At 37.0% G+C, this 19,156-nt stretch overlaps 1 protein-coding gene across 1 annotated transcript in view; it reads left to right on the top strand.

Moving 5' to 3' along the window:
• The window catches only part of ATP13A5 (ATPase 13A5), a 106,598-nt gene that overhangs the window by 83,740 nt on the left and 3,702 nt on the right, over nt 1–19,156 (top strand). Inside the window, exons 27-29 of the mRNA XM_063107050.1 lie at nt 3,303–3,477; nt 5,878–6,080; nt 18,128–18,216. Of these exons, the coding sequence (XP_062963120.1) occupies nt 3,303–3,477; nt 5,878–6,080; nt 18,128–18,216 (467 nt within the window). The remainder of the gene's footprint in view (nt 1–3,302; nt 3,478–5,877; nt 6,081–18,127; nt 18,217–19,156) is intronic.

Below are 19,156 nucleotides of genomic sequence, written 5' to 3'. Positions count from 1 at the left end.
ATTATTCAAGCTTGTATTTCAGGGCTTCTCATTTTAATCTTTTTAATTTGTGAGATCCGTCATACTGCAATATGCTATAGAGCAGAAAACGTGGATCTTCACAACCAGACAGTCTCGAGTTTACATCACCACTCCGTTACTCACTAACTGTGGGTCTTTAAGCAAGAGACTCTACTTCTCTGAAACTCAGTTTCTTCAACTGTAAAATTTACCTGCTTTGCCTTGCTTTGTAAGGAAATAAAGATAATGTTTATAAAACACATAGCACAGCCTCTGGAACCTAACAGGTGTCCTAAAATAGTAGTCATTATTTTGATTTACATTTGTACATAGTCAGGCATACAGATTCCCTGTCAAAGGTATGAGGAAAAGGCCAAAAAGTATATGGAAAAAGTCAAAACATTCTGTGTAAGAATCCTGTATCAATCAGCTATTGCCATAATAATGCTGCATAACAACCCATCCCCAAAACTCAGTGGCTTACACCACCTAGCAGGTATTCTGCCCTTCATAGGTCCATAGGTTGACTCTCACTCAGCTGACCTAGGTTGGCTCAGCTGAGCCACTCTGCTTTAGAATGTACATCCATTGATCTTGGTCCGGGCCATGGGTTTGATTCAGGTCTCTGCTTCATGTTCTTCATTCTGGGGCCAGGAGGAATGGAAAGAGTAGGTATATTCTCATTTCAGGTCACAAAGAACAGAGCCACAAAGCAATCCCTGCCAGGCAAGCATGCTTGAAACTTCTGTTAACATCTCTTTGGCCAGAGAATGTCACACAGTGAAGCCAAAAATGAAGGGGTGGTAAAATACATCCACCACTATGAGGCCAGTAATTCAACCTGCCATAGTTTCTGTGTGAAAGAAAGGTCAGAAACTACAATGAACATGTGTGAGAGAGAAGACTAAAGAGGTAGAAGCCAGATGCACAGAGCTGTGATTACACCTTTCTCCTCTACCCACAACCTCTTTATGAATTCTATGATCACATTCTACCTTGGATACTGGAGTGCACAGAGAACTGCAACCTCTGCCTTCTGTGACCTTCGAGCACAATCTCTTTGCAACTGTCTTCAGCACTGACCGAGGTCCACATTGTGCCCTTCTTTGTGTATCCAAGCAATGACTTCTGACACCAACTATCAGAAGTTAAGCCAAACTTCACAGGTTAAGGGCACAGCCTCCACAGACTGCCCTCACTTCGGACACCAGCCACAAGTTTGGGGATCCCCATGCCACCTGCACTTCTGACTAGCTGCCTATAAATTTGGGGGTTTCCACTACCCCTCCAGTTCAACAATTTGCTACAACAACTTACAGAACTCAGGAAAGTGCGATACTTATGATTATAGTTTTATTATAGCAAAAATATACAAATCAGTACCAGCCAAAGGGACATATATAAAGTGAGGTTTGAGGGAGGAGGGGCTGTCCTGAACATGACACTTTCATTGTCCTTACCCTGTGCAGTCAGAACACTTCACCCTCCTGGCACATATATGTGTGGCAATAGGCAGAGAACTGCCAACCAGGAAAGCTCAACAGAGCTTCAGTGTCTGGAGTTTCTATTGGGTTTTTTTTATGTAGGTGTGATTGGCTGAATCACTGACCACAAGGTTGAACTCAATCTCCAACACGCCTTCCCTCTCTGGAGGTCAGGCTGATATCATGTGGCTCAAAACTTCAACCCTCTAGTCATATGACTGCTTTTATTGGCATAGCCAGCCCTTGTCCTGAGTCATCTCGTTAACACAACTCTCTTCAGACGCACCATCAGTCATCTAGTTAGGATAAACGGTCAGGGTCCACCATGAATAAGAAAGACACTTCACTCAGGAAATTTCAAGAATTTAGAGGATATATCCCAGAACTGGCAATAAAGGCCAGCCATTTTTTTTATTCCAAGGGTTTAGAGATAACCTCCCAGGAACTGTAACAAAGCCAGCCAAATCCTTTATTGCACAATCTGTCAGTGTCTTCCACAGAACGTCAAATTCTTTGAGGGCACATGAAATGTCCTTTTCTTCTCTGCATACTCCACAGCCTCTAGCCCAGTACCCTGCTGGGGAAACAATAACTCAGTTGGTAAAGATAAACCCTTAGTCATAAAGCTTTAGAATAAATGTGACTTTGAAGACCATTTAGACATTCCACACTCATTTTACTTATTGGAGACCATTAGACTTTCCAACACACTCATTTATTTTACCCATGAGAAAATGAAGAACCAGAGTTCATATGATTACCCCGTAACACATATTGAACAAACCAAAGATCTGCTTTAGCATTGTGTTATTCCAAACTGGACACCCATTCCCTAACACTCGCCCCTACAAGCATAAATACAAACCTAAGCATATACACCATACTTTCTTCCTTACATCAAAGATACCAGTGATAAGCTGCAAAAAGGGAAGAGGTGACATATATAAGAACCAATACATGACTATGATGTTAATCTTTAAACATGATGTTTCTAATTCCTGATCTCCCATGCTACTTTCTTTCTCCATCCTGAGAAGTAAAGTACATTTCATTTTGATCAGCTTGTGAGAATATGTAGCTTCTAAGAAGATGTAGTCATCTTTTTAAAATAGTTGTCCTTTTTAATCTGTGTCCACTGCCAACCCCTTTAAATTGAAAAAGAAAAAAAGGTCAAAAATATAGTGTGTTTTAACACTCTCATTTAGAAGCAAGATTTTTTAATAGTCCTTTTTCCTCCCTGAGTGTAATATACACTAGCTGTCCCCCATTCATACACATATCCAGGAAGGAACAGAGCTCACTTCTAGCATCTGTCACAGTGCCTGGCACATTGAAGTACACAGAGGATGTTGGATGAATAAATAATAGAGTGAGTGTTTTGTTTTTCCTATTTACTCAGCATATGAAGATTAATCTAGCTAGATGCTTCCTTATTCTCATCCCAACTCTCCACTTTCTCATCAGCACTGAGAGATAATATTAGCACTGCTTATCCCATTTGGAAGGCCATTTTCCTCTTTGTACACCATTTCTCTCTGCCTGGTTGAGGAAAAATATTTACACTATGTGATGTGATAAGTATATTAATTCAGGACTTGTTAACCCATTAGTTTTCATTTCTGAAGGTGAAACCAAAGCATGGAAGAGACAAAGGCTTGTAGAATTGGATATGCATCTAGGTGATGTGCTTACCTAGCATAAACCTTCAGTTTGTGTTTGCTGCATGTGAATCCTAATGGAAGACTCAAGATGATATGTATCTCAATCTTTTATTCTCAATGATGAAATTCTAACAGGAAAAATGTATTTGTCTTTCAGTGAGTTCAACTCATGCCTACCCAAAGCTGGCTCCATATCGACCAGCAGGACAGCTCCTTTCTCCACCTTTGCTGCTCTCAGTCTTTTTGAATTCCTGTTTTACCTGCATTGTGCAGATATGTGCATTTCTTCATGTGAAGCAGCAGCCTTGGTATTGTGAGGTCCACAAATACAGGTTAGTTCATTTTCTTAGTTTTCATTTCTGACGGTTGATATAATGAGTATCCAATGACATCGTTTAACTTGTTTTGAACACATGTCCTAAAATTTTAATGAGTAAAAGTTGTGCCTCCATACTACAAAACATAAATGATAGGATAGCACACAGAACACAGTTAATGGGTGGAGTGCTCGGCTGAGCCATGTGGAGTGGATGGGAAAAGATCTGCCACAGTAGCTGTCAATCTACCAGCTGGTTGACTGAGTGAATGTATTCATTCCCTGGTGGTTTGGATATCCCATAAATCAGGGGTAGGTAAACATTTCCTGTAGAGGGCCAGAGAGTAAGTATTTTAGGCCTTGTGAGCGAGATGGTCTCTGTTGCAACTAGTCAACTCTGCTACTGTAGCACAAAAGCAGCCGAACAATATGTAGGTAAGTAAGTGGACATGTCTGTGCTTCAATAGAACTTCAGGTACAAAAACAGGGTGAGTTGGATTTGGCCTGTCAGCTGTAGCTTGCTGGCGCCTGATAGAGACATGCAAGAGACATTTGCTCGAATTTTTTTAGTTTTTCAAATGAATGTTAACATTAAAATGTGAGTTGATGGTATCATTGTTTTGACTGAATTGGAACACTAGACTCAGGACACTCCCTTCACCTACCTGGGCTTTAATTTCCTTAACTATAAATTAAGAGTAAGATGAAGTGGACTCTAGCATAGGTGCTCAAACTTTATTTTTTTCAGACAAAGACTCCCCGCCCCCAAAAGAAAAGACAGGAAAGAAGCTGCTTTTTTTGAAACAGGGCATGAACAAACTCCCCCTCACTCTACTGTGAGTCTAAAGGCATCAGAACCCCAGAAATTAGTGAAACACAGATTGAAAAGTACCAAATGATGTCTGAGATTGTCACTTAGATCCAAAATTCAGCAATTGAGATATTACTTAGAATGCAGAATCCCATTAAATTTTAAAACCAGATTTCCCCCCAAATTGAAGTATACATACTCAGAGAGGTCAAGTTCTGATTAAATAAGAGACGATATGGTGCAGCCAAAAGGGGATGGACAGGAAATTAGGAGTGCCGGGTAGTCCTGCCTCTATCACTAACTGTGCCTCAACTTTCTTATCTGCAATATAAGTATATTGCACTAGACACTTTTTGGTATTACACTCTATAATTTAGGGCATTTAGTCTTTCTATCCCTCTTTGTACAAGAACGTTTTCATAACTACTAAGTTTTTATTTCATTAATTTATTTAGCAAACATTAATTGAACATATATTATTTGCAAAGTATATTTCTGGATCCTAGGAAGCCCAGGATAATTAGAACTAAGTTTTGCATTTGAATTCACAGGTGGAAAAGGAATCTTCTCTATAAGCAGTTATAATAATAGTGAAATAGCTTCAAGCTGAACAAGAAACCTGATGGAAATGAATTTGTAGTTTTGATTACTGAGGGAAAAAAGAATATTGCAAAAGATTAATTGGAACTGGGAAGGCCCAGATCTTAAACAAGTACTTCTCTGAGTAAATATTGTGTGACCCCACTATGCTAGGTACCTAGGATTCATTGTAAATTTGAGTAAAACAAAAAAACAAAACCAAAAGAAAAATCCTGTATTCAAGGAACTTGCATCCCAGAGATGGAAAATAAACATATGTAAACAAATAATTGCAAAAACAATAAGCCAAATGCAGCAAAAGAGGGAAGAAAAGGGGTGCTAGATTTGCTTCTCAGTGGTAAAGACATTTCAGATATAGTGATGTGTGAAGGGATAAATATCATCTTTCTTAAAGAAAATAGCATGGGTATCCCAGCAGGTGTGCAAATTGTGATATCTGGGGAATTGGATAGTCCTCTATGTTAGGAAGGTAAGGAGCATGGGAGGAGTGGCAAAAGATAACACCAGGAAGGTAGGTTGAGACCAGAGTTTGAAGGCCACCCTGAGAAGTTTGAGCTTGATTTATTAGCAAAACAGAGCGATAGAAACCTCTTAAGCAGGAGAGCATCACGTTCAGATCTTTAGGAAGATCAAGCTCAGGACACAAGTTATGAGGCTTCCATTAGTCCATCAAAGAGAAAACAGCACACATGCACACACCCACACACACCCACACATTCAGTTCACACGGTGCATTTACTCTGAATTGAAAAGAATTCCATAGAAAATTGTTATCCAAGCCCTTCCAAGACAGATCACTTGTTCTAAATAGAATGCCGGACAAAGAACAATCTTAACTTCCTCTAGAATTTTATGTCTGCTTTGTCATTGCAAGAGGTGAACATAATGTGTCTTCGTAGTTACTGGTTGACACAGTTTAAAAGCTGATTAAACTCTTAATTTTTTTCACCAAATGGATAAAACTAGAATAAAAAGTCCTGTGCAATGCTGGTGATTCTTTTGTAGTGAGTGCTTTCTGGCCAACCAAGGTTATTTCTCAACAAACGCGAGTTTGGAAAGAAACTGGACTGGAAATGCAACTCTGATTCCTGGCTCTATTTTAAGTTTTGAGAGTACCACACTGTGGCCCATCGCCACCATCAACTGTATCACAGTAGCATTTATCTTTTCTAAGGGAAAACCATTTAGAAAACCCATCTACACAAACTGTAAGTATATGAAGTTCAATTTTTCTTTCTGAATGCTTTTCTGTTTCCCCACCCTCCCCAGAGCTTCAACTCACTGGTAAAGGAAGAAACAGTTGCATTGCTCTAAAATGATTATTGAATATAATGGTCATAGGTGGTAGAGACCAGGGGCAGAAACCTGCTCATGTGCAAGTGAGCATAGACATTATTCGATGGTCATATGGGTCCTGTTCTTATTGTGAGTCATCAAGAATCTTTTTAAGCACATGAATATGTGTCAAAATATTTTATAAAATATTTTCTAACTACTTCAAATATAAGTTGATCTCTTAGTAGCTTTATAACATTGGGCTAGTTACCTTAACCATTCTGTGCTATTTCCTCATCTGTAGAATGGGAATATTGCATTCTCCAAGTCCTGTGGGGAGAAGTGAATGAGGCATTTTATAGAAAGGATCTAGTACAATGTATATAAAGGGCCTAGCACTCACAATAGATTATCAAAAATTCTTTTTTTTTTCAATTGAAACATGATTGTATGTATCTGTGGGGTACAGCGTTTAATATCAATACTTGTGTGTGATATGTGATGCTCCAATCAGGATAATTACTATATTTATCATTACACAATGTAATCATTTTTTATGACCCTTTACCAATTTCTCACTAACCCAGTCTTCCCCTTCTTTCCAACCTTCCCCTCCCCGTTTCCCACCTCTGGTGGCCTCAGTTCCATTCTCTCCTTTCGAAAGTCCAATGAATTATTGTAATTGTTCTATCTTTACTTCTTTCTTTTTTAATTAATTAATTTTTTTAGCTCCCATTTATGAGTGAGGACATGTGGTATTTCTATTTCTGTCTCTGCCTTATTTCACTTAACATAATTTTTTAAGTTCATTCATGTTGCTGTGAATGGCAGTATTTCATTCTTTTTTATGGCTGAGTATTATTCCATTGTGTATATACACCAAATTTTCCTTATCTAGTCATCCATCAATGGATGTTTAGGGTGGTTCCAGCTCTTGGCTATTGTAAATAGAGCTGCAATAAACATCGGAGTGTGGGTATCCCTTTGGCATGATGATTTCCATTCCTTTTGGTACATACTTAGCAGTGGGATTGCTGGACAGTATGGCAGTTCTATCCGTAGCTGTTTGAGGAACATCCATACTGTTTTCCGTAATGGCTGCACTAATTGACAACCCAAACAACAGTGTAGAAGGGTTACCCTTTCTCGGCATCCTCACCAGCATTTGTTATTCTTCATTTTGAAAATGGCCAGTGAGATGATGTCTCAGTGTGGTTTTGATTTGCATTTCCTGATGCTTAGTGATGTTGAGCATTTTTTCATGTGCCTGTTGGCCATTTGTATATCTTCCTTTGAGAAATGCCTGGTTAGCTCCTTTGCCCATGTTTTAATCAGGTTACTTGTTTTTTTACTGTTGTTTAAGTTCCTTGAATTTTCTGGATATCAATCCTTTATCAGATGCATAGTTTGTAAATATTTTCTTCAATTCCGTAGGTTGTCTTTTCACTCTGTTTTTGTTTTGCTGTGCAGAAGCTTATTAGTTCGATATACTCTCATTTGTTTATTTTTTTTCTTTTGTTGCCTGTGCTTTGGGTGTCTTATTCATAAATTCTTTGCCCCATCCTACTTCCTGAAGTGTTTCCCCTATGTTTTCTTCTTGTAGTTTTATAGTTTCAGGTCTTATATTTAAGTCTTTAATTCATTTTCAGTTGATTTTTGTATATGACAAGAGGTTTAGATCTAGTTTCATTCCTCTACATATGGATGTCCAGTTTTCCTAGCACAATATTGAAGAGGCAGTCTTTTCTTCAATGTATGTTCTTGTTGCCTTTGCCAAAGATCAGTTAGTATGTGAGTTGATTTCGGGGTTCTTTATTCTGCTCCATTGGTCCAACTGTCTGTTTTTATGCCAGTACCATGCTGTTTTGGTTACTATAGCTTTGCAGTATAATTTGAAGTCAGGTAGTGTTATGCCTCTAGCTTTATTTTTTTTGCTTGGGATTGTTTTGGATATTCAGGGTTTTTTGTTCCATATGAATGTTATGATTGTTTTTCTGTTTCTGTGAATAATGTCATTGGTATTTTGATGGGAATTGCATTGAATCTGTAGATTGCTTTGGGTAGTATGGACATCTTCACAATGTTAATTCTTCCAATCCAAGAGCATGAAATGTCTTTCCATCTTTTTCTGTCCTCTTTAATTTCTTTCAGAAGTGATTTGTAGTTCTTGTTGTAGAGATCTTTTACCTCCTTGGTTAAATTGACTTCTAAGTATTTTATTTTGTGGTGACTATTATAAATGGGCTTTCAAAATTCTTTGAAGCTATAGTCAAGACCCTTAGGCCAGAGAAGCCAGAGAATATGCCCTATCATTATTGAGTGGACTGGAACACTTTTGAGAGTGAAAGGAGATATTATTAACAATTATGCCAAGATTAAATAGGGAATGTTGGGGTGAACTAGGACACATGGTCACCCTGTCTATCATGCAATTGTTTTCAATATTACAGTCTTATAAATAAGGCTGTGAAAAACATATTCGTATAAATCACTTTGACCTGGCTTCTGATTTCCTTAGGATAATTAAGCTCAGTTATTTGGTGAAACTATGTCAAAATGTTAAGGCTTTTAATACACAATTTAAATTGCTTTCTAGAAAGTGTGTAAAAATGTTCACTCCTCTCAGTTGTTTTGAAAGGGTTTGCTACATAACAGCATATTCAACATCAGGTATTATATTAAAAAAAGAATTTGCTGATCTGAAAAACCTTTTTTAAATGGTGTCTCAGTTTTTAAAAATTTGCATTTCTTTGATCACCCATGAGGATAAACATATTTTCATGATATTAGCCATTTCTTCTTCTGTGAATTATCTATTTACATTATTTTACCTATTTTTTCTATTTGATTGTTATTTTTCTTATTTATTTGTATGAGTTGTTTATTTCTTTGTTTATTGCCTTATGCATAGAAAAAAAATTTTCAATTGAATCCTAATTGATTATACATATTTTGGGGAATCAGTGTTGACATTTGTTGATCAAATCAATATTACTACAATGTATATTGTTACAAATTTTACTTATTCTTTCTGCCACTTGTCCAATCTCTCCCTATCTGCCTCTCCTTCCGCCCTCCTACCACTGATTACACTAGATTTCTTCTCTCCTTCTGAAAGACTAATGGTTACTCTGTTGATTTGTTGCCTAGATGATCTGTCCAATACTGAAAGGTGTGTTCAGGTCCCCCAATATTATCACAAAGCAGATGCTTCTTCTGTCACTCTGCAATGGGCTTTGTGGAGAATGACATCCTCTCCTTTTCTTTGGTCTCTGCTGGTGACTCTCCTTGTGTTAATGCACTCCAGTAACTAGTGGACCATCTGTGTGGTAGTTGTGCCATCTAGCCACTTTCATGGCAGCAGTGGTTAATGTGGTGGCAGTGGTGGGCCACACACATGGAGGTGATGTTTTTGGCATGATCCTAGTCATTGGTAGAGTGCCTGGTTGTGGGCAGGGGTCCAGTCCCCAGATCCAAGCCCTGGGCCCCCAGGCAAGGCCCTAAGGAACTGGGTTGTGCCTGGTTGTGGGTGGGGGTCCAGTCCCCAGCTCCAACCTTGGGTCCCCAGGCAGGCCCTGAGGTGCTGGTGCTGTGCCTGGGCTGGAACTAATTTTTTGTCCTTTGCTTACTTCTAAAATGGGGGAACTTCCTGTGGGAATCAGTACTTGAGCTGTGTGGTTGAGCTAAATTGATGCTTTGCTGCTCTTTCCCTAGGGAAGACTTTTTGTGCAGCTTAGGGTTTAATAGTTGACCTTATAGGTACGTCCAGCACTCCAGAAACCTGGTGCACCTGGGTTGTGTAGAAACTCTGATCTGGGCCTGAATCTTTTCATCAAACTGCACCCCATGCAATTCTGCATTCCCAACCAGTCTCCTCTGAGTGGTCCTGTGCTGATTGGGGGGTGGGATGGCTGTCGTTGCTGTGTCCCAGTGTTCTCCTTGTGAGCCCATCTCCCCCACCACCCATGCTCCAAACACTTCCCACGGGACAGGCCATGTGCTGGTCCCTTGCGATGACTCTCCAGCCTCTGAATGGCTCCCCTTTTTCAGCTGTTCTGGCTCCTCATTCCTGCGTGGGTCCATAGGAACCCTATTTGTGGTCATCCTGTCCTGGGGGCCACCAAGGCTCTCTTCTCACCTGCTGCCTACAAGCAACTCCATCCAAAGGGCACAGCTGCAGCTTCTGCCAGCTCCTGCTCCATGCGCTAAGCAGTTTCAGCCTTAAAGCAGCCGTGGCCCAAAATGCTCCGAGCAGTTTTTTCTTTCTCACATTGTCACTTCTCCCCCTTCATGAACTCTGTAGGTGTCTCCTCCTCTTCCCCTGAGCTCCAGTGGCCCAGATTGGCTGATGTTGCATTTTTATAGTTGTAAATTGGTTGATTTGTGGGAGAGAATGACATTGGGGACTGTCTATTACACACCTTGACTGGAACTCTAAAATTTTTTTCTAATTATGAAATAGGGTAGATTATCACTTAGTTTTTACATTTGTTTTAATATTTTTTGAAATCTAGTGTAATTTTGATGTATATCTTGAGGTAGGGATCAAACTAGTTTATCCAACTAGTCAACCAGTTTTTCCAGCAGATTTCATTGACTATTGAGTATTTAATATTCCTTTCCTTAATTTATTCCTCAACTGAACATAACACCAGCTTTATCATACCTATCTAAATTCATGTATGTTCACGGTTTTCTTATATATATGTGTGTGTGTATATATGTATGTGTGTGTGTGTGTGTGTATAGTTTATATTATGTATTTTAAATTTACAGGTTACATTTATAAATGTTATATATTTTTATATATAATATGTCATCAGGCCATTTTTGTCTCATTGATATGCCAGCCTATCTATCCTTGGTCTGCTACTATACTTTAAAAATTATAGTTGTATAATAAGTTTTATTTAATAAGTGGCAAATGTAATGTACCCTCATTGTTCTTCATCTTTCAAAATTTCTTACTTTTCTGTTCATTCTTTCAGATAAACTCTAGAATAAATTATCAGGCTTTTAAGATATCCCCTTTGGTATTGTGATACTTTGGGAAGAATTTATATGTTAATACAATTTAGTCTTCCCATTTAGGAACACATTATGTCTGCCCACTTATTCAGGCTTCCTTTTGTGCCTCTTAGTAAGCATTTGCAGTTTTCTCCATTATAGATCCTGCATATTTATTTAAGAAAGTAATTCTTTGTATTTTATATTTTTGCTTATATCATGAATGACTTTTTCCTGTTTTGTATCTAACTGGTTATCACTAATATATAGGAAACATATAGTGTTATTTACATTTATTTTCTATCCAGAACCCTTTCTGAACTTTGCAATTAACACTTGAGTAATAAGTGTTCTAGAAAGACTATTATCATTATCTTCAAGCAACAATGTTTCTTTTTCCTTTCTAATAGCTAAAATGCCAATTTATATTTTCTATCTTAGTGTACAGTCCAGAATTTCTTGGACAATATTAAATAATTAAATAACAGTGGTGATGGCAGCAATGTTGATCATAATCCCAAAAGACATAATCCCAAATGTTGAAATCCTAAAAAATCAAAATCCCTAAAATCTAAAATCCCTAACATTTAAAACCCCCAAAATCACAATCCTAAAAGATTAAAACCTTGTATGCTGAAATCCTGGATGCCAAGTTCAGGGGCAGATGGATTGGTACATTTATTTTTTCCATTCAGACCAATGTATTTGGTGGAAATTCAGATGAGTGGATTGCCCATGCAATATGAGAATGAAAACTTTAGTTTAAAAATGTGTGATTTGAATATGTTGAACTTTCAGAAGGAGAGAAAAAGTCAAGGATACTAGAGATGGGGGGAAGGGAGGAGGGCGTTTGGGAAGTGATAGGCTGGGCAATTGGGAAGTGATAGGCTGGGTAAGGGGTGTAAAGAAATATCATGATTTGTAAGAATGAATATGCTTATAATAAATAAAAAAATTTTAAAAAAGTGTCATTTGTCTGCATTGGCATTCCTTACAGTTGAAATTTCGAAGCTTTTAATGAATCAAAGCCATATTTGCCTGAGAAAGTCAATGGAGTTACTGACTGGTTCAAAAATAATTATGTGCATAGTAGGATAAGAAGACATTTACACAATGGTGCTGCCGTTCAATCACCAGTATTGTTTCTGCTAAATTTGTGATCTGCCTATGAGTGCATGTGGAGTGGATTTCTGTGTGCCCAAAACGCCACAGAAGCATGGCAGAGAAGATGGGAAAATTTTGTAGCAAATGCTCATGTACATATATCATAGGAGAATTTCAAAAAGAGCAGTGCCACATAGAAAATGTGTTCTCTGAGGAGAGCCATGCCCTAAAAGAAAAAAAGTAACCACTCATTACAGTGCAAGACTTCAAAATGAAGTTAATGATCATGAAAGCTGGCCAGCTCTTACAGACTGCATCCATTCGATTACCCATAATCTATCCCTATAATACAATTTTTCATATGTTGAAATTTTTTTGTTGTTTTTTTTGTTTTCTCTTTCTTGTGTTAGTTTTTATCTACTATTTTTAATTGTCAGCATTATTTTTTTACAATTTGCTATGCTATGTATTTTATCTTTGCATCATTTTCAATACTGGAAGTATAAATTGTGTAAAGACGTTTAGGGAGTTCTAATTCATTTTATGCATTTTTTGCAAATTTGACTCAATAGAAGTGCATTATCACAACATTGACTTTGTGCGTGCATGTAAAAATGTTGAAACCTCCTCTATAAATGAAAAGATGTCCTTTTTGTACATCTGCATTTGAGAAAGATAAAATTTCTGGAGATCTAGGCTCTTTGCGTGGCTGCAAATTCAGTGTTGACCAGTTGAGGTTTTTGACTAATCTGTCATGTTTTTATATGTATCTCAAATGATAGAGTTTGGATGTGTTGTCCCCACCAAAACTCATGTGGAAATCTGATCCCCAATGTGGCAGTGCTGGAAGCTGTTTGAGTCATGGGGGAGGATCCCTCATGAATGGATTAGTGCTCTCTCTGGGGGAGGGGGGTCCTGAGTGGGATCTCGCTTTATTAGTTCCAGTGAGAACTGGTTGTTTATAGCACCCTGGCACCTCCTCCCTCTCTCTCTCTCTCTCTCTCTCTCTCTCTCTCTCTCTCTCTCGCTTCCTCTTGCCATGTGATCTGCTTGTACCTGCTGCCACTTTCCACCATGAGTAGAAGCAGCCTGAGGCTTGTGGCAGATGCAGCTGTCCCAGAATCATAAGCCAAATAAATCTTTGTTTTTTATAAATTACCCAGTCTCAGGTAATTCTGCTATAGCAACACAAACGGACTAATACATCAAATAAATCCTCTTTTAAAAATCTAAATAAATGTCTTTTATAGAATGTTTTAATGTGACTTTTTCCAGAATTGTATTTTTGGCATCTTGATCTTTTGGGATTTCAACATTCAAGATTATGACTTTTGGGATTAGTCTTTCAGAATTATGGCCCAAACCCAATGGCAGATAGTTCTACTCCTTAATAAAAATATTTCTAGTAGTTTTCACTTGTAAATATGATTTTGAATATTTGTTCAAGGTAGTCCACATCATGTAAAAAAATTACCCTTCTATGTCCAGTAAATTAAGAAAGAGCATATTTAAAATCAAGAATAGGAGATGCATTTCATCAAAATCCTTCCCATTATCTACTAAGATGATTATAATTTTTCTGCTTTGATTTATTTCTAAAAATGTGTTATATTAATAAACTTATTATCTTCATATTCTTAAGCAAATTCTACTTTTGTGGTAGATCGTACTTTTACTAAATTGAATTTTATAGTTTGTTTTTTAAATTAACATTTCATGTGGAATTGGTCTGAAATTTTTTGTGTGTATGGTTTTGTTATGTGTGGGTATTAGACTTGAAAACTCTTTGACTTTCTTTTCTCTAGAAAAAATTTTATAAATAGGAATGGTCTATTCCTTGACAATTTTCAAGAACATACTAGTAAAATCCTCTGATTCCAAATTCTTCCTTTTGTCGACCTAAAGGAAGAAAGTGGGGCAAAACAATGAGTTTATTTGGACCAGAGTTGAGGACTGCTGCCTAGAAAACACAAATCCAAGTTGCCCTGAATATGTGTTCCACTTGGCAGCAATTATGAACAGAAATTGGTGAAGGGCCACAAAAAATGTTTACGTTATATAATGATAAAATAAAAATAAATAAATAAATAATTTTTAAAATTTGGCTTAGGTAGTGTTCTGTAATTGAGAAAAATGAAAATGGAATGTACTAATTTAATAAAACATAACTTAATACCAAAATAAATAAAGGAGAAGTTGGGGGTGGAGTTCTAAAATTGCTCATAAAGAATTTACACTGATTCACTAAAATAAAATAAATTATTTATTGACTATACATTGCTATTTGTATCATAAACTCAAAGAACTTTGTAATAAAGAAAGACTGAGGTTCATATCGTACAACTTGTGATAACATTTGGATAATATATATTCATTGATGGGGCCAGCTAGTTGAAACTACTGCTAAAACGTGCTTTTCACCAATTATCCCAGGAAAGTGTGAGGGGAATACAACCAAATCCCTACACTCACATCTCTTTGAATTAGGTACGTTTTGCACAGTTCACGTTCCTTAGATTGCTCTAAGCCACTTTTCTTTTTCACTTTGAAAGAATTAATTTTTAAGGATTGATTTAGGTTATCCTCTTCTAAACTATTATTTAATAGCATATATCTTGGCCAAATAATTCCACTTTCTCAAGATTATCAAGCCTTAAAATAGAATTTTGAATGGTATTTTTTCATAATTTTTAATGCCTTTTGCAACTTAGTATCTTCTAACCCTAATTATGTTTATGTGTGTTATTTTTTATTATTTTTACCAGGAATATATATATTTTTTACTGGTTCTCTTTAAAGGACCAACTCTCAAATTAAATAATTCTATTTGTTTTCTATTTTCTAATTTATTAAGTTTTTGCTTTTACTATTGCTTTTTTCTCTTTTTACTTTTTTTGAAAATTTTTAAAATGTTTGAGTTGACTTTATAATTTGTGTATTTTCTTTCATTCTTGTAAAATTAGAAAAGCATTCAATGTCAAAAGTTGTAGTTTTGGTTAAGTTTTTTGTTTTCATATGTCTCTAATTACAACCTAATTTGCTCTCTGATCCAATAGTTTTCAGAATAGTGACTTTTAGTTTTCAGGGGAGAAGGAAACTTTGTTTTCATTATTCCTCCAGTGAATACTTTTCTCAATAGCCCACAAATATATAATATAGCCTTGACTTCCTTTTTGACCCAAAAGATTTTTAGAAGTTTGTTTTTTATTTGTAGGTTGGGAGGGATTTTTTATTTAAACTTGGTTAATAATTTCTAGTTTTATTGTTATGATCAGAAAAACTAGCCTCTATAATGTCTGTATCAGATAAATTAATGCAGTTTGGTACATAACATGGCATAAGCTCTAATTTTCTAAATAAATCATAGATAATAGAAAAATAAATCTAGCTCCTATTCCTAAATTAGAAATGTATATTTACTACATTAAACCAATTTCATCAGTTATATTATTATAATTCTGGTTTTGCCTTTTTTTTTGTTATAGCTGTTTTGTAAAATGGTTCGAAAGCATGCTAAAATCTTCCTCTAAGTTTGTATTCCTATAAACTTCTTCCTGAATTTCTTATACTTTTTCTAAATTTTGATAGCGTTTAAAAATGCACTTGGTTCTTGTCACAACATTAAGATTCTGTTTCATGTTTTAAAGTGACTTTCTCATAGTCTTTTTTTAAAATTGTAAATATATTTTACAAGAAGAATATCTTCATTGGCTAGTACTTTAATTTTAATAGTAGCTACAAAGTCCTTTTACATAAATCGAGTGAATCAAAGCTAGGTTAGTTACATCATAGAGACAACGCTTGAGGGTAAACTCAAACCCCTATGCCAAACATACCTGATGATTTCAAATGAAAAACTTTCATAAACAAATATTCTAACAAATGTAATTTTAATAAATCATATACTGTCAAGGTTATAAGTCAAAAGTTCTTGGAATCACTATTAAAATATAGAAGCAATTTCATTTTGATATAACAGAAAAATCTTTGCCCTTCTTAACAGCCTTTGACAGAAACTCCTTGTTATGATGACAAGATGTAGAAAAAGTAGAGATTAAATTTTTGTGGAAACGAGTGTGTACTAACGAACAAGGGTAAACATTCACTTCAGTTCTTCTTTGCATTTTTCAATCAAAGCTGAATTAAAGAAGAGGGTCTTACAATTTTGTTTCCACACTGCTCACTTGTGCACAAGGCTGGCCTGCTTTTCAGATCATTAGCCTGAGGACAGAGTGATGTGCACAGCCAGTTGCTGCTCCAGTTGCTCCTTCCAGTTGCTAGTGAGGATGGACATTTGAGGCATCCTCCTCTTCCCAGCTTCTGAGTCCCCAGGACTCTGAAACAATGAAGTAAATTGAAAAATCTTCACAGCCATCTCCCATCTCCTGGGATCTTCTTAGCCCCCAGCTGCTCAGATAGCTTTATTTTGGGAGATGCAGTTCCCACTTTTCTTCACTCTGCCTCACACCCCTCCCAAGCAAGCCCGGTCATTCTTCTGAGAGGCATCGTGCTCAGTTGTATCCATAAAGTGAGGCATGGGTGAATGTTGAGAGTGCGTGTAGGGACTCGAGGGTGAAAACAAAACTCTGGTGGCTTCAAAAATAGGGCCTGCTGAAGAGGGGCAGTTGCCTCAGATTTCTGGTTGGTATAGACCATACAGAGTTGGGGGGCAGGGCACAGTAGACCATCAACACTGACTAAATTAGGTAGAGAGAGTATAAGAGGAAACCTAGTTTGTTTCTTTGTTTTTAATAATTTTTGAGAATTGTAAGGACATTTATACCATGGCAACACTGATTAAATGCTACCGTTTTGGCCTGAAAATGATCATCTAATCAAAAAACATTTCTACAGCACCATCTACCAAGTGCCCTGCTGAAAGCTCTGACAGACCCAGGAGTGGACAGGTTGGAGAATAACCACAGTGATGTTGGCACAGTGCATCTGGGGGAGTTTAGTTCTAAAAGAACTAAGTTTTAGTTCTAAAAGAAGAACAATTTGGGCAGGTTGGTAAAAAGGAACCCAGCAGATATACATGCTGGTTCCACACTTTTTCAAGTCAGTGCCCCAAAGACCTGGATGTATAAAGCCACTAGTTGATACATAAATTAAGATCATGCAAAGATACATACCACATGAAATAAGACTTTGTAAGGGAGAACTAGGGAGTTTTGGAAGAGAAAATGGTATTTGAACTGAGCTCTTCAAGAAAAATTGGAATATGCTAAGATAGGAAGAATATCGTCTACATACTCATTCATATGTTATGAGTAAAGGCACAGAAGCTGGAAAATGTTGGGCCCCTGTGGAAGTGGAAGGTTTTGTGGTTTATCTATCCTATAGAATATAAAGGAAGAGCAGTCAGAGATCTGTTTAGAAAGACTGATTGGGACCAGATTGTAGAAGGTCTTGAATGTCAATCAAAGATTCTTGGACATTATTCTCTAGGCAGTGAAGAAAAACAAGATGCTGTCAAGAGGACGGACTGTTTATCCCATGCATGCATGACTCATTAGACATGTGGTCACCATGCACCAGGGCCTCTCTGGTGACCGTTTAGATTGGTTTGTCACTGCAGAATATCCCAGCCCCCAGGAATCCTCATTTGAGATAACCTCTCTATGGAGGTTACTATAATGAATTTGATTAACAGCCTTCCAAGCTACACTCAGCTTTCCAAGGAAAGACTTGAAGATATCACCTTTATCTTAGAAGCATTAGAACATATGTTAAAACATATGAGGATATATCAAAACATCTGAAGATATATCCAGTGTTTGCCCAACAGAGATAATTGATTCTACAATGTGTGCCAAATTATATGAAACATATTTGCAGCATCTAAAAATAATGTTTCGTGTTTCTTTAGATATATTTTCTTTTCTGCTGCTGTCTGCCTTGGGCCTCACAATTTTCATTCTGTTTTCTGATTTTCAAGCTATATACCATGGAATGGAGGTAAGTGGTATTTATCTGTACATCTGGCATGACTCATATGCACAATAGATCATATTTGCACTGTAATTTGCAAGTCAACTATTACCATATTCTCTCTGACCACTAAATATTGTGAGGCTATTTCTATTTACTAGAAGAGCAAATAACATATATGGATCTCACATATGCTAGCCTGTAATTATTTTCATAGTATTAGAATTACCATTGGGTACATTTGTCCTGTTCACAACTAAAATAATTTATTCTGCCATGTTATATACCAACCCAATATAATTAATGCATTAATACAATAATTAATTCTTCAAGTTTAATTTTTTAAGCATATAGTAGAAATCCTTTAAAATGTAGTTTGAGGGGTAAGAAAAAGTAGACTTATAGCACAGTCATTTTCTGCCTGTCAGCTATTGACTGTGTATATCAGTTGATATCATTTAAAATTCATCAAGAGGTAACTGAACCCATTCTTGGACTCAGTATTGTGAGAGAAATAAAAGAGAAGAATTGGCTCCCGATCTCCAAGCTATGGTTTTGTTGTGAAGATGAGCCATCCTTAAGTGAGATGATGACACAACTGCCCAAGGCCACCCATGTTTGAAGAAAGGGTAAAGCTAGAGAGACCTCAGAAGAACATAGGAAGGAGGAGCCCTCCCTGCGGACCGTGGCTGTCATGGGAGGCTTCACAGAGGACATGCAACTTGGTCTGTGTCCAGAAGGACAGGCTCGGTTTTGCTAGGTAGGGATACACCCCACCAGGAGAGCAGCCTAAGCACAAGCGGAGAGGTCCGAGAAAGCTTCTTGTGTCTTGAAAATGCAAAAGAATATAGGGTGACAGAGATAAAAATCAGAAGCAAGGTTTGCCTCACAAAGTGGCTAGAAGATTGGCTAAAACTGAGGCAGTGTGCTAAGGAGTATGAGGAACAAGAATAAAGGAAGGCAGAGA

This window comes from Cynocephalus volans, chromosome 1 (assembly GCF_027409185.1).
Source record: "Cynocephalus volans isolate mCynVol1 chromosome 1, mCynVol1.pri, whole genome shotgun sequence".
Lineage (NCBI taxonomy): Eukaryota > Metazoa > Chordata > Mammalia > Dermoptera > Cynocephalidae > Cynocephalus > Cynocephalus volans.
Note: the sequence above shows the minus strand (reverse complement) of the source record. Positions and strands in the feature narration are given on the sequence as shown.